Here is a 16,529-nt window from a genome sequence, read left to right as displayed (position 1 = left end):
AAGTGCATACAAACACTCGCACACACACATACACAAAATCTTGATGGAAATGGAAGGGGTGGATCAACTTCAACCTGTGGCCAACGTAGTTAACGAAGGCCGTGTTCAACCCCGCCCTCACCCCACTTTATCCACACACAGTCATTTGCACGCACGCACGGCACACACGCACAAACACACACACACACACACACACATTGTCTTTCCATATTTTTGTACGGCCGAGTGACCTTTCCTGGCAACTCGGGAATAGCAAGAACTCGGAAATAGCGAGTAATCAGGAGTGGACCCGTCGAACTCGCTATTTCCGAGTTCTACTGTACAGTTTTTCTCTTGAGCAATACATGAATGGGATAAACTATCACTATCACACTTAATAGACATTGAAGACCCCACATCATTTCAACACGTTTTCCACACATACACAAGAACAACTGGAGGATTAAATGACTGGAATGGCAGGATAAGTGTGGTGTGATAGATATATTTGATTTGTATAAGATTTGAGGTGAGCACAGTGTGCTTTTTGCATCTCATGGACTTTTACTTAAACTTTAACTAGTGCTGTATAGGTAACGGGGCAGAATGAAGTGTTTGCTAGTCACAAAATCAAGAAATGTTGAGCATGGTCAGTGACAATGTTTGCAAACTCTGGACCCATTTCTACACACATGTTAGCAGTGGCATATATTGTTAGAGTGATATTAGAAAAAAGAGCACCTAAATGGAGAGCTGTACTGTATATAATTAAATTTTGACTCCATAAGACCAGCTTGGGGAATAAATGAAGCATGGTAATGAATATTGAGTATGGTGAATCAGAGGTAATGTGCGAAATTGAGTGAATGCATTAGCTATCAAAATCAGTCCCTTGATTGGAGATCAAATAATTACAAAGACCTATCCACACAGGACTGAAATCTCAGTGTTGTGGCTTGTTGTTTGTATGAATTGTGTGCTTTTGTGAATTTTGTTCACTCGTAAAAACCATCGAGCCCTAAAAAGATGGTGTTTACATGTGTTATCCACATTTGTTACTGTGTTCCACATAATTGTGTTACTGTGTTATTGTGACAAAACTAAGGGACATAATCTGTTTGTTTTTAAGGGTTTTACGGCGCTTGCAACACATTTAGGTTATATCAGCGCCAGTAAAAAGGAAGAAAGTGGGATAGTAAAAAGTTCTAGAATTACAATTAAAAAGCACCTAAGAGAAAGTAAGACAAAGGGGAACTGGGAACAAATAGGGATCAGATGTAGATTCCAACAGCTCACCACCAATGTACTTAGTTTGAGATCACCTATAAGTCTCATTTGGACACAAGCACAAAATCCAGCAAAGAGGAATACACTCAAATGCCTACATTATACATTGAAAATAACAAACATAATAATACATAACAGCGAGATGATTTACAAGGAAAAAAATATCATCTCCCAAAACAATAACTATGCATTTGACTGTTTCCCTCCCAGCTAGGACTCCGGCGAGGTCTGTGGCAAACACATTCCCCCCATTACATAAATGTGCATTTTTATTTAAAGTTAATTTTTCAAAAGATGAACTAACCAAAAGACAGAGCTGCCTTCATACACGGCTGAGTGCCTAGAAGGGAGATAATCTGTGCCATGTATCCTAAATCATCTGTGGCTTTGAAGAACGGGTATCTGGCAGACAGCATGGACAGGAAGATGACTCCTGCTGACCAAATGTCTACAGCTGAAAAAAAAAAAGGAAGAATAACTTTACATATCCCATCTTATTTAAGGCTGAACATAGGACTACATAATTTAAAAGATATGGTATGTAAAAATTACATGGTATACAAAAACAAATCGTTACATGTAATGAAAACATTTACATTAATCTAACTATGTAAAATTAAAACTAACAATTATAAACTACAGAGATGGTGAAAACTTCATAATCAAATAAAAATTGTCCAAAGTTCATAGAAATTTGGGAAAAATTAACAACGCTAAAATATCAGATAAATTTTTGTTTGTTTGTTTGTTGCTTTAGGTCTCTTCCAACACAATTGAGGTTATATGAGAGACCGCTGAAACAAAAAAACAAGCAATCTAACAAAAATAGTACAAATGTAAATCAAAATCATAACCTAAAAGATATCATAAGCTAAATTATAAATAACCAAGAACAAACAGGCAGAAGATTTACAGAAAAAAAAATATCCCCTGTCAAAAATAAATCACAAACCAAAGAAGCAGGATAGGCTAGTAAAGAGAAGAAGAAACGACATCACTATCGGATCGTACACCCATGCGAACATCATAGGTATATGATTCAAGGGTAATGCTCCCATCCAACCACCCGCTCAGATAAATTAATTCTCTGTCAACCATGATTTTAAACTGGGTCATAGAACATGCATTTTTGGTGTCAACATTTACAGACTATGGTACAAATCGTAAAAGGCAATAGCATGTATCCATATGACATAAGTAAAGTCAGTTATTAATTATAGAATACTCAAGAACTGATCTTAATCAAATAATATAGATATGTAAATCTCAAAGAAATTAACTCTGTAAACAATTAATTTAAATTTATTCAAGGGTCATGTATTTTTGATTTCATAGATGGCGCTAACATACTCAAACATGCTCAAAGCACTTCACAATTATTTAATTTCTTGACACACAGGACAAGACATGCATGCAGCCTGTTATGCGCAAGTACAATTTTGAGACAAATACAAAGGAGCCTTATACCAGGAGAGTTTCAGTAGAATTTAATATCATCTACCATATGTTGTTTTTAAGGGCATCCCATTGAGGTGCCTAATTACCTTTTGATGAATCAAGTTAAGCCATGTTCGGAGTCCTAGACTGTTCCTTTTTGTTTTTAACAGCGTCTACAAATTAATCTATCATTTAGGCATTTTGCCAATAAGATTTAAAACATGTAATGAAATAAAAATATATATAACACACCAGGATTCTGATTAGGCGACTTGAGTAAAACCTCTGGAGCTCTAAACCCAGCTGTCCCTGCCCTGGGGGCTACTTGCATATTTCTGTAGAAACAATGCAATACATTTAAACTGATAGTCATCACTAACAACATGTTTTAATTGTATTTTTTTAAAAACAAACATCCCATTATTCATCCCACAGGGAAAATTTGTCTCTAGGGTCTATTCCAATGGAAGACTGGAATAACCCAGGCGTCAGCCGAAGTGCAGCGCCGCAGATTGAACTAGGGCGAGGTGACTTGCTCAAGGCCACACAATGCAGCAGCAGGTGATCGAACTCGGTACCTTTCGGGTACGATGCAAAGACAGTACCGCTGAGCTACGCTGCCCCTATCTTATAATATCAAGAAATAAAAATAAAATATCTTTTCCAAGCTAAAGCCATAAAAAAGATGAGTGCTTTGAAATTATAAGGCCAGGATCTTGAATTTAACCCAGTTTCGACTGCATTAAACAGAGAGGAGCAATTGCTTTCCATCCTTTGGGTCAGACACTAGTTAACCACAATGTACTCTCTGCCAAATCTAAAGAAATATTCTAGTCAATTGGATTCAAGTCAGGACTCATTGGAGGCCATTTATATTTAGAAATAAATCAAAAGTGACTTCCTCTTTGTATTGAAAATCATGCACGATTATTAGAAGATTAACTTATTCCAGACTCTATCCCAATCGGTCATTTGTTTTTTAACAAGACAGGATAACTTTCTATACTAGTCACACTACACTGCTTAAAACAAGTGGCAAGTTTGGAACTTTCGATATTCTGATTTTTATACGACTTTGGTATAACTGGATAGTTCCTTCACCAAGAGCAGATTTTAAATTTAATTTGGCATGTATTAACTTTAAACAAGGTCTTGTTCTTGTTTGAATATTTCCAATTTCTGCTTTATATTGAAATAATGTCATACTTTATTTCCCTTTTTTTTCTATAAAAACCCAATCATTGCATATTTTATTATTATTGGGGGTAGTGTAGCTCAGCGGTATAGTCTTTGCTTCGTATCCGAAAGGTACCGAGTTCGATCACACGTCGCTGCGCTGTGTGGCTTTGAGCAAGTCACCTCGCCCTAGCTCAATTTGCAGCGCTACACTGTGGCTGGTGCCTGGGTTATTCCAGTCTTCCCTTGGAATAGACCCTAGAGACGCATTTCCCCTATGGGATGAATAATGGGAATTTTATTTTTATCTTATTTTTTTATTAATATATGCAATAGATAGATATTAATATAGATATATGCAATTTCATAACAAGCAAGCATGTAATGGGTTCAGATAGATCATTTGGCCGAGCAATGGCCTACAAGCAAAGGGATCAATACTAATCCCAGGTGCAGATGAGATTATTTCTGACCCTCCTGTCCTTCCACGAGTGATTGGGTAGCTGGATCTGTAAAATCTGGTGGAAAGTACTTTGCAATATACTAGCGTCCTATTCAAAGGATAACAAGCTATAGTCCATCTAATACTATAGAAACAGATAAATTCCTGCTCTATGAGCCTTATTGCTGTAAGGAAGTACTTTGTAAGCCTGAGGGTCTCAATAACTCAGTTGGTAGAGCACTTGGTTCACTTGCAAAAGGACTGAGATCAATCCTGGGTGCAGTTGAGATATTGTCCGATCCCCCTGTCTACCCAGCAGTGATTGGGTATCTGGACCTGTTAGAGTTAGAGCTGGTGAAAATTACTTTGCGATGGACTACGATGGACTAGAGTCCTATCTCAAGGGTAGCATGCAAACTGCTTTTGTCCATTTCACGCACAGACACCAGGATAAACTCCAGATCCATGGGTCAAATGTCTCTGAGGGCAGAATGTCTCTGAAGGACTATTATTTTCTATATGGCCTGCTGGGAAAAGAAATAAAGCACTGTGAAATGAAACCCATTGATTTCAGTGGAACTCCCAAAATGTGTTATCCATAAAAAAATTACAGGGAAAAAATAGGAAAAACAAAACTCAAACCATTATTTGAACTGAAATAAAGTTTGCTAAAAAATCAAAACTCTTACCTGGCAACACACAGCTCACAGATAACCGGTTTCCCATAACAGTCACAAAATCCAGCACTTTGACGTAACAAAGCTGCAGACGCTGACGTAAAACTTGGAGCAAACATTCTTGGCAGTGCTCCTGACAAGGGTGTCTCCTGCAAAGTAAGAATAAGAATTAGCTAAAACAGAAAGTTCTTTATGACAGATGTAGAGACGTTGCAACTTGAAATTTGAAAAGAGAAACTTGAGCTTTTATATAGCACTCTATCCACTAAACATTGCTTTACAAAGGGTCCCTGACCAAAAGCAACATGCAACATATAGAACGAGACGCGATGCCTGTTAGGCGATATTACAATTTTTCCGACAGAGACAATGCTGTCAACGTCCAGATACTAATTTTACACCTTAGTACGATGAGAGAAAATGAGTAAAGAGTCTTTTCCAAGGACTCAACTATGCACCCAGGACCTTCCTATCAAAAAGCGAGTGTCATACCACAAGACCACATAGCCGCACTCGAACAAATAAATAACAATAGGAAATGAAATGGAAGCTCCAATCTAACAAAAAGATAATGAGAACGTTACGGGTTTCCCCTTTATCAACAAAACATGGTGAATAAAGCATTGAAGACGAATGAGAGATGCATCCCTCATTCGTCTTTAGTGTTTCATTCATCAAGTTTGTAGATAAAGGGGAAATCGAAGAAATTTTCTAAAGCAGATTCTTTTAAAACCATTTTAAAAATGAGAAAATCCTGGGTGGAAAAATATTCCATATTCAAATAAGGGAAACTTATGACAGCCTGGTCATTAAAAAAATATTGGAACACCGCTTTTGAAATAATGTCTGGGATAAAATTTCTATGGAATAATCAGAATGTTTTCCGTTTAATTGGAACATTTCAGAACTTCAGAGAACATGTTTTCAAAAATATTAACATCTCCATCGCAGTGAACAAGAATGGAATTATCCTGTGACTTAAAATGAACAAATGGGTCTGTTAATTGAAAATAACTCACCCATTCTCTCTTATCTGGTAGTTTGTTAGACTGTAGCCATGTACAGTTTGGTAAACAATAAATAATTTTTGAGAGCGCATGTAGAAAATGACCCAATGGATTATTTGCATTTGATGAGACATGTTGCCTGTTGATCAAAATGATATCATGTGTTGGAAGTTATCGTTGAACATGAATCATGCGCCTTGAATTCATTTAAACACGTTTTCGGGATAGAGGTGTATTGACTGCTGCATACAAACGTGTAAGCCATAAGATAAGTAACTCAGTCTATCTCAATCGTCATCTTGACTAAGTTAAATGTTGAAAAACGGATGACAAAAAATTAGGCAAGCAAATGAGAGAATGTTATTACTTTTAAATATATAGCTTGTACAATAGTTATGTCTGGATAGGCTGCTTCCAATTATGGAGGCCATGTGCAGAATCAGTCAATTAGAACATTTCTTAATTAGAACAATTTCAACGTAATGGTGCAGTTTTGATGAAGCAGTTTGCACTGTATTTTGAAATAAAATTTACAACCAAACAAAAATGCTGAGTTTACCCTTCTCTCATTCAGTTTTGTGACTCTCCCCATCAAATTCCTCCTCCCAGAACTATCGCCTCGTTTTATTGGTGAGAGAGGTTGTCTTGATGGACTTCTCCTGACAGGAGTAGTAGTGGTAGTTGTAGCAACAGGTGTTGTAATTGCAGTTAGGAGTGGTGAAGCATTGTGAGTAACGGTTGTATTAGAATTTATGCTTCCACTGGCTTTGGCTTTGACGAGACTGGATGATGACGATGATGGTGATGTTAATGGTGCAGGGTGGGAAATGGAGGTGGAAGTGGTGGTGGTTGCAGGTTTGAGGGATAATGGAAGTGAGGATGTGGAAGGAGCTGACTGAGTTGTAGATACAGGTTGTTGCTGAGATAGTTTATGCGATGACATTTTAAATGGGTCCACAAGAAAGGGGCCTGATGCCAGTCCAAAATCAACCAGGGCATATCTGAGAAAAGAAAATTTAAGGAAATTGGGTGGGCAGAGTGTGACCAGAGAACCAAATGTTCAAATGATGATTATAGCTCTTAAAAGTTCCGTTTAAGCATTGTTTCCTTGGATAATATGTTTGAACCCATTTTCTTTGAAAGGAGCACAATGAGAATTAAGGAATGTTTGACATACATTTATGTTGCCATAAAATAATCAGTCAGGTAGACAGAGCGGGCTTAATGGCAAGGAATGTTATCATTGGTTAATGCTTAGTAATGCTCAAATCATGAATTAACAACAACAAAAAAGTTGCATATTTTCTCTATGAAATCCGATTTCAAGAAATAATAAACCACAAGACCACAAATGAAAGATGATGCAGGGATTCTGAAAAATGAAAACTTACTGCTTGGTCTCCCGGTTGTAGAGAAAATTAGCAGGCTTGACATCTCTGTGTATGACATCAAACTGATGGACCCGCCTTAAGGCTATCAGGAGATTCTTCATGTACTCTCTTCCTTCCTCCAAAGTCATTTGAAAAAGACAATCCTGAGGAATCGAAATGAAAAAGAAAAAAAACAATTTTTTTAAGGAAGAGAAAATGAGGATTGCTCTTTATTTTTACCATCCTTTTCTTATGTTAAGGCCTATATATAAATGGTAGAAGTAAAATAAGATTGGGCCACATTAGTTTAAAAGCTTGAATTTTCTGGTCATGGGAAAGCTTAAAAAAGAATGAACTGAAAATGAACCCTTCAACGTAGTTCTTGGATACTTACAATAGAAACTGTTTGTTGGAAATTTGTATATATAATTTAGTAACAATATCCCACTAATCATCGTTTTCATTAATGGTGTTCAGATTTTTTAATCAATAAAATTGAAAATGATCAATAAAAAAATAAGAATTTTTGAAATTTCAAGAAGGCAGCTCTGTATTACTGTGGAGAACACTAAAAAATCGATGGTCAGCTGATCAAATCTCTGAAGTCTCGATCTTCACGATCGGCGTATCTGAAGTCTATATACAAGCTTTGCGCAACATGTTTTATTCAATTTTGGGCGGATCAGACGTTTGAGGTCAATCGGGTTTGATCCGCTGATCATCAAAATACAATGTCTTGAATTACAAATAAAATTTGAAAGTTCGTATTTCTTACTATTTCAATTCTAAATTATTATTTTTTTCAGAGTCTACTTCATCCCGAGACAATACCGTTTTGAGAAAGTACGTCACAAATCTGTGACATCATTGAAGTCTCTGGGGATCCCGATAGCTCAGGTGGTATAGCAATCGATTCACATGCAAAGGGACTAAGATCGATCCCGGGTGAAATTGAGATTTTTTGGACCTCTCTTTGCTAGTGTCAGTTTCATGTTAAAGAAACCAGGAAAAACTCTGGTTCCATGGGTCGAATGGCTCTGATGGACTATTTTTTCTAAAGTCTCTAATTTAAGACCTTTTGACAAGTTGGTGTCATCTTAGTCTACCAATAAATGTATTAAACAGACTTCCCAACTTTTCAGACTCAATTTCATAAAATTTTGGGGCAGCATTACAATTTTTTTTGGACAGCAAACACTATTAAAAGTCAGCTACTCATTTTACACATAAAAGAATGTGAGTAAAAACCCTTTTCCAAGGACTCAACTTTGCACTGCTCAGAGCTGGACTCAAATCTAGAAACCATCAGTAAGAAGGCGAGTATCATAAAACAAAGCCGCACATTAGTCACAATTCTATTGCAGAGTCTTTTCCACTAGATTAAACACTGACCATACAGTTGGGTAGAAAGATGGGTAAGAAAAAAATTAAACTGCCTCTAAGATCTTAACAGGTCCCTTTTCTTGAGAGTTAAATGTCTACAAATGAGTTCTTGGCAGCCCCTTTTCTCTCTGAAAGTCTGGTCTAAAATTCTGACTTTGGCCATTTTAAAAAGTTGGTGCCGTTTTGGTTTGTGTAAGTGGCAAGTCTGTAAGGGTTTGAAATGTCACCTGAAATTTGGTATGGGGGAAGTAAGGCATGACGATCACCACATGGTCCCGATTTCGGACACACATCTTGACACCCATCACATTATCACAGCCACTGGTGCATTGTGGGAATGGACATAAGAAAAATAGTTATGACATGGGTGGTAATGACTTTGATGACAATGACGATGATGATGACGGCTGTGATGGTTATGGTGGTGGTGGTGGTAGATGATGATGATGATAATGATGGTGATGATAGAAATAATAATGATGATTAAGATGATGATGATGATGGTGATGATTGTGTTGGGGGTTAATGTTTAGGTGATGACATACCCAATATCAAGCAAACACTTCAATTCATTCTCAATTCTGACCGGATGACTTGTGGGAATAACATGCTTTAGAGCAAACATCTGGTCGATCTCAGGATGGTGTTTCAGTTTAGCCAAATAGACTGAACTAAAAGTACCTGAAATAGAAATGAAATTAGTATTGTCAACCTATTACTCTATGATGAAATAGCAAACCCCACTACATCTTCTATGTTAAACTTATCACTGACGTGTATCTTATCTCCACATAAACCTGCTGAAGCTGTATAAACCTCGCAAAGAACATAAATGTAAATAAACATATAAATATCCCAAAGAAATCAATAATAGCAACATGTTTGCTATTAACAAACAGAGATAATAAAAACATAAAAACATATACGTGAATCTCTAGAAGGTCAAAACTGACATCACCCAGCTCTTTGTTGTTTTAAACAGCCATTTTAATGATTAGTTCTCTTCAAAAATTCTATCAATCAGATTATAAACGTTTAAGGCTACACATAGTTTTGTGTGTTGAAATGTTATAGATAGGATGCGCTTGGCTAAAAAGTTCATAACATTGTCATCCGGAAGTATAACAGACCAACACACAAAACTATGTGTAATCATGAACTTTTATAGTCTGGATAAAACCGTTTAGTGAGTATTACTCATAAACGCGGATGGCAAAAAAAAAATAACAAAGACCAAAGTGACGTCAACTTCATTCTATCTATATATAGTTGGTGGATGTTGTGAGTATTTTATTTAAACGCATAGCATCAATAGAGCTACTTTGTATAGAATATTCAGTGTTATTCAAAAGTCGTTAAAAATGGAGAGGTTCAGAGAGAAATGCTGGCATGCATGAAAGTTAGATATAAGAAATTTATAATTTAGGATTATGGAGTTGTCAAGTACGGGCAAACCAGTGTTGAAATCCAATTAATCTCAACAAGCACTGTCAATATGAGTAATTCACATACATCAAGACAGTTTATGGGAGCATTCATGGCCAGCTAAACCAGGCGAATGACATATTAAAAAATGAGTAGTGGAATAAAAAGAATAGAATATTCTTGAATATTATTTTAAAAGGACAAGATCAGTAATAAATGGATATTGGATAAGTCGCTTCATTAGCAAGAGAATTAAAAATTTAAAGGGAGGCATATATCCAGGAGAAACATTCTAAGGAAGATGTTGTATTGAATAGTTCAAGATTTTTCCCATTTATAATTTTCATTCATTCCCTGTTGCTTTGTGCACCAGAATGAAAAAAAAAAAACCCAAAAAAAACAAAAAAAAACAGCTATGTTAATCGTGGCTTAAATATTGATAATTGAATTGGATTGAGAGGACTAACATTAGAGTTTGTGTTTTTGTTTTCGCTTTTCCAAAGGAAATTATTTCTCACCTTCTCCAATCCGTTTCATAATTGTAAAATGACTGGCAATTTCTGGAACATAACCATACAGCTTGTTGATCTTTTCTGAAATGACAAAAATGTGGTCAATTGTGTACTCAAAAAGATTAAATAAATTTTCATAGACTAAGCATACGACTTGCCAATTAAAATTTAAAACGAGGATCTCTTACTTAATTGCTTATCCCTTTTAGCCCCATCTGAAATCGTTTGGACAGTTTCGGAAACTATTCAGATGATTTTAATTTCAATGGGAATCTACTCTGCGATTCTCAGCCTGTTACAGGGGAGTTTGTTAAAAACATCATACTGAAAGCGCTCAGAGAATCATGCGACTGGATCCTCAACCAATCCAGCTCTTGAAACCATGCATTGATTCTCTTACACCACCAATTACAAAAATCACACTTTTCTCTATTATCTGGCACAGTTCCAACCTCTTTCAACAGCTCTAGTTAAACCACTTTTTAAAATAACATCCCTAGATGAAAACGAATTTAAAAAACTACCATCCAATTTCTTTCGAAGCTTTTGGAAAAAGTTAGTTTTTTTCAACTCTTGGCTTATCTCAAAATGAATAATCTATAATAGTTTCAGTCAGCATACAAGGAGCACCACAGCACAGAGACTGCCCTTCTTCAAGTATTCAACTATCAAACTCGGAATGCAGATGAAGGTAAGATGAACATTCTCTACCTTTTGGATTTATCTGCAGCATTTGACACTATTGACCATGACATACTTCTCAGCCATCGTGATAGAATTTTTGATATAAACTAGTAAAAAGCCCGCAATTTCGCGGGAAAGAACTATTTTCTTTCGATATTGCCAGAATCATTTTGTTGATTAGCTTGATTACGATTAGATGCAAATTTTAATCGATATGCTTGTCGTCGGTGCCATGCTTTATTCAGCATGATTTTAGTTTATCAGTCAGTAGATACCAATATCAATACGTCGCAAGTCTTTACCACGCTTTACTTGGGATTGGGAGTGCTTTGCACTACCTTCAATACTTCACAAATTAAAATGGCGGCCGAGAATCAAAACAATGGTCAAATTAGGAAATTTTAAACTTTCACAAATCTATCAAGGTTTGTTCTAGAGTTTTTAAAACGCTTTTATATGATGACAAATTGAATAAATAAACGCCTGACAAAAGATCAACGGTGAAAATACAAATTGAATGAATACTGGGGATGTAGGAGCTTTCGGAATGTCTCCCCTTTACTTATGTTAGGTCAAATGAAAATCTGAAGCGGACGCGAAAATTATCAAGTCCCCGAATCTGTCTACTTTTGGTTTGTTCGGGCTAGAAGCTAGACAGAACCAATTGACAGTTTGCCGAAACGTTTAACTTAATATTTCCCTGGGCAATAATTATCACATCGATGGCATAAAAACGACAGTAATATCACCAGTAATATTAGTTGAATTTCTGTCAAATCCGAATACCGTCATGTGATCAAGTGAATTATAACACTATGAATGCCACGATTTGCTGAAAAATGCCAATCTGACAGTTCCTAGCAAACACACCCCCCCCCCCCTTGCTCAGGAATTTCTCTACTTGATGGACACCCCCCCCCCCCTCTTTTTTTTTTCTTCCAAGCCACCACATTCCAAAACACACACACACACACACACACACACACACACACATGTACACCACACACACACACACACACACATACACACGCACACATATAAACATACACGCAATGAGAACACACTACATAACAACACTGATCACTGATCACCGCTAAATCAACACAACGGAAGTAAGGACTCTACTGGACAGATAGAGTTGAGGGTGTGGCCATGGAAGTGTTAGTGTCTTCGGTAAATTTTTAATGATATGTTTGACTTAACGAATTTTCAAACTTACTTTAAATTATAAAAGGAAATCAAGTTATCTGTTTATCTATCTGTAAAAAATACATTTCTATTTTTCAAATCTTTCAGTAGAGTTGTGCGCCGTATCAATTCTTTTATTGACTCAAATAAGCACAATGTTCTCCACAAGGCTATATTTTTTTAAGAAAGGATGGCACTACACTGAGCTGGTTCAGATCGTATCTTACTGACTGCTGGCAGACTGTTGTGGTAATTGGTGTCAAATCCGATGTGTTTTTTTAAAATTTGGTCCTTGGACCAGTCCTTTTTACTAAAAATGCAGCCACTGTCAAATGCTATTAAGAAATTTGATCTATTATAGCAATTTTACGCAGATGATAATCAAATATTTAGTTCTTTTCCCTGTGATGATATTGAAAGTTTGATAGGACGATTTGGAGCCTCTTTAAATGAAGTTAAAGATTGGATGGGCAGAATCAAATTCACGTTGAATGATGAAAAGACAGAAATTTAAATGGCAAATGGTAAGGGGCTTTCTTTAAGGGATCACTTTATTTCTTTTTCTAAAAGCATAAAAAACCTTGGGAGTGTTTATTGATACTGATCTTTCAATATCCAGTCAGGTCAATCACATTATAAAAACAATGCAACTTGCAATCAGAAGAATCTGTAAAATTAGAAACCTTATCCCATCAAAAATAACAGAAATTTTGGTAAATTCCTTTGTTATGTCAAATTTAGACTATTGCAATTCATTCTGGTAAATGTGCCAAAAGAAAAACAGACAGCCTCCAAGTTGTACAGAATAATGTCACTTGGCTTGTTTACAACAATCTAAATTCTCCTCAGCAACTGCCTCCTTCAAAAGCTTCATTGACTCCCTGTTGAGAAGCGAATAATTTATAAAATTGCTACCCTGGCTTATAAATCTTTATACAATGGATCCCCTTTACATTAACAATTCTTTAAAGGTATATCCTCCAACAAATTGGTGAGTCCAAAGATACTTTGTAAGGTTGGCACTCAATCATTTTAATTTGCCACCCCTCAATGTTGGAATTCCTTACCAGCATCCCTTAAGCCATCCTCATCCCTTCAAATTTTTAAAACACAATTAAAAACCCACTTGTTGCAATGTAATTGATTTATATATTTATGTATTGTATATTTCAATTGATGTCAATGTCAATGTAAAGCACTTGGTGCCTGTTTAGACGGGTAAAGCTCTATAATAAGTGCTATTTATTACTATTATCATTATCTGGAGCATAGTTCACCACAGATCTCCATCTGGGACAGTCTCTGGCTACTATCTTCGCCTCCCCCCACGACCTTTTGACACTATTTAGTTCCAAATTTCTTCTCCACATTTTGGTGGGCGTCCTCTTTGTCGCTAGCCTTGGAGGTTCCAGTCAAACCCTGGATCTCTTTACCAAATGCAAAATGGATCATGTGAAGAGCACCCATAAAGGTATATCATGAGAAAAAAAAGAAGATACCATGAAGACCCACAATAATTGGACAGGGACAGAAGGTGCAATAGGAATGGGGTGGAAGGGGGAAGAACTTGGGGATGCTTGCTATGGAAGGTAAAAAAAATAAAATAAATGAAAATATAAAATAGAAGCTCCAATCTAACTAACATAAATTATGTGAATATTTTGGGTTTCCCCTTAGTCAACATCATAGATAAATAATAAGATACTAAAGATGAATATAAGATCATTAGTCTTGGCCCTGTAAGAACAAAACCCCATAACGGCTGTGCCACTGTGCTGATATATGTTTTAGGGGGCAGCGTGGCTCAGTGGTACAATCTTTGTTCGTACCCTGAAAGGTATAGAGTTTGATCACCTGCCACTGTAGAAGACCTCATCCTAGCTCAATTTGCAGTGCTGCACTGCAACTGACACCCGGGTTATTTCAGTCTTCCGTTGGAATAGACCCTAAAGATAAATTTCACCTATGGGATGAATAATGGGAATTTTATTTATTTATTTCTCTATAAAAGCAGCCACTGTCCAAATGTAAATATTTATATATATGTGAGTTTATCGAGGCAAAATGTGCAAAGTGTCTCAACCAAGAATTTAACGTCAGGGCCAGAATTTTTTGCAATCATTCTTAAACAGTCTTTCAATTACATTGTTAAGTATATGATGAAAAAGTAGACTTCTCGACTCCAGAAGACCATTGTAAATACCTTTAACTGTTGGAGAGTTGTCTTCATTGATTTCAGTATTGTCAGAGGCTCTAGCAGAGGGTTGGGGTGTCAACGATTTTATGTTAATGCTGGTCTGGTGCTCAACCTGGATGGAGGTCTCCGTCTCATCATTGTTGTTTTCCTTCTCATCATCAAACGAGTTCAGCTCTTCTTCTTCTTCTCCTTCTCCATCGTTCAAGTCTTCAGTCTCCATTGAATCACTAGACTCAAGAACTGGAAATGGTTTTATTTTTTGAAATCTTCGTGGAGGAGTCTTAGGAATTGTAAACTCCATTTTGTAATGAAGATTGATTTGGAATCTGTGGAGAAAAAAAAATCAATTTTATACATACGTAGTTCTTTAAAGCTATACTACAGTTCATGAAGAAGAGTGGATCACGGTTTGTAGATTTGTATCAACAGTAAAAAGTGCTTACTGTCCATTGGAGAAGACATTAGTAACTACCAGATCACTGCTGGGTGAACAGTGGAAATTGTATGCAAAATGCCTATCGTAAGGCATATTCATTATGGTATTAATAATAACTGTACACATCAGATTTTGCTTGGCTTATTATAATTCATTTTAAAACATAAAACCAATGACCACATGCATTTTACTTTTGAGACATGTAATCTTTAATTTCTTTTAAAGTATAATGAAGTACAATATTAAACCAATTGTATACATAATCATAATGTAGTGTTTTTATGCAACTCCGTTGACGTTGTATCTTAATGGATCGTTTTTATGCACCTCAGTTACACATGCGCATTCCACACGATTCATCAGCGATGCTGTGTTTCTGTATTTGGACATTGCAAAAGTTATAATGTTGTGACATTTGTACGTCTTTGTTAATTATAATTTTTAAAAATGTCATGAACAGTCAGGTGGCTCCGTCACCTTGAAGGTACTGGGTTCGAATCCCATTGCGGACAATTTTTTTTTTTTAATTTTTATATTGAAAAAGAGATCATTTTTGTTGTTATTACTGGACACATGTTTAATATTTTAAATTAATCTATTATTATTTTATTATTAATTATATTTTTTAAAACAACATCGGTACCATTCAATGTGTTACCGACGTGCACTTTTATGTTCTCATCGATTGTTATTATTTTACTATATTTTATCATTATCATCAGTGTATTCGTTTACTGCATCTTTGTCTTTTTATGTTATTGTTTTTCTGTTTTTGTTTCTTTCCTTCTTTTTTTGTTGTTGCTTTTCAAAAACTTTTTATCATGTGTTTTAAAAATATTAAATTTTAATTTTCAAAATTTATTTATTTATTTATTTTGGTCAATATGATCAGTATTTGTGTGCCATGTTTCTTTTTACCTTTGAACTTCTAATTATTATGATGTAATCTCCTACCTGATTATCTGCTCTGAATAGTCAACAAACTCGGCAACTGCCTGGTCTAATCTAAGAAATTATAATTTTAACACCACTCAGAACTCACTCCCTTCTATCACTGCACTGTCGTCGTCTTTTTAATAAAGTTAAATAAAGTTTATGAAGACGCAAGTCACAAACTCAAACACTACACAATTAAGGCCAAAATAAATGTGCATCAAACTTTGATTTTTAAAACTGCACGAACGAAGATACAACTAAGATTATCGTGTGAAAAAAAATAATAAGACAACTGCAGAATATCGGTCCTTGTTTCAAGACAAATAACGTTTGATGATGATGACCACCGAAAATGAAAGTTACTTCCAATTTTCTAGCAGCCGCAATTTTCCC

General features: G+C 35.8%; 1 protein-coding gene across 1 annotated transcript in view; it reads right to left on the bottom strand.

Moving 5' to 3' along the window:
* The window catches only part of LOC144979780 (cell division cycle 7-related protein kinase-like), a 24,680-nt gene extending 8,151 nt beyond the window's left edge, over positions 1–16,529 (bottom strand). Inside the window, exons 1-10 of the mRNA XM_078926854.1 lie at positions 16,119–16,529; positions 14,771–15,090; positions 10,702–10,776; positions 9,304–9,439; positions 8,986–9,079; positions 7,397–7,539; positions 6,565–7,006; positions 5,011–5,147; positions 2,956–3,038; positions 1,571–1,720 (exon numbers count right to left, since the gene is read on the bottom strand). Of these exons, the coding sequence (XP_078782980.1) occupies positions 1,571–1,720; positions 2,956–3,038; positions 5,011–5,147; positions 6,565–7,006; positions 7,397–7,539; positions 8,986–9,079; positions 9,304–9,439; positions 10,702–10,776; positions 14,771–15,065 (1,555 nt within the window). The 5' untranslated portion in view covers positions 15,066–15,090; positions 16,119–16,529. The remainder of the gene's footprint in view (positions 1–1,570; positions 1,721–2,955; positions 3,039–5,010; positions 5,148–6,564; positions 7,007–7,396; positions 7,540–8,985; positions 9,080–9,303; positions 9,440–10,701; positions 10,777–14,770; positions 15,091–16,118) is intronic.

This window comes from Berghia stephanieae, chromosome 9 (assembly GCF_034508935.2).
Source record: "Berghia stephanieae isolate SIO BIC M18660-M18661 chromosome 9, UCSD_Bste_1.3, whole genome shotgun sequence".
Lineage (NCBI taxonomy): Eukaryota > Metazoa > Mollusca > Gastropoda > Nudibranchia > Aeolidiidae > Berghia > Berghia stephanieae.
The sequence above is the reverse complement of the archived record's forward strand: the minus strand, read 5'-3'. Positions and strand labels throughout refer to the sequence as shown.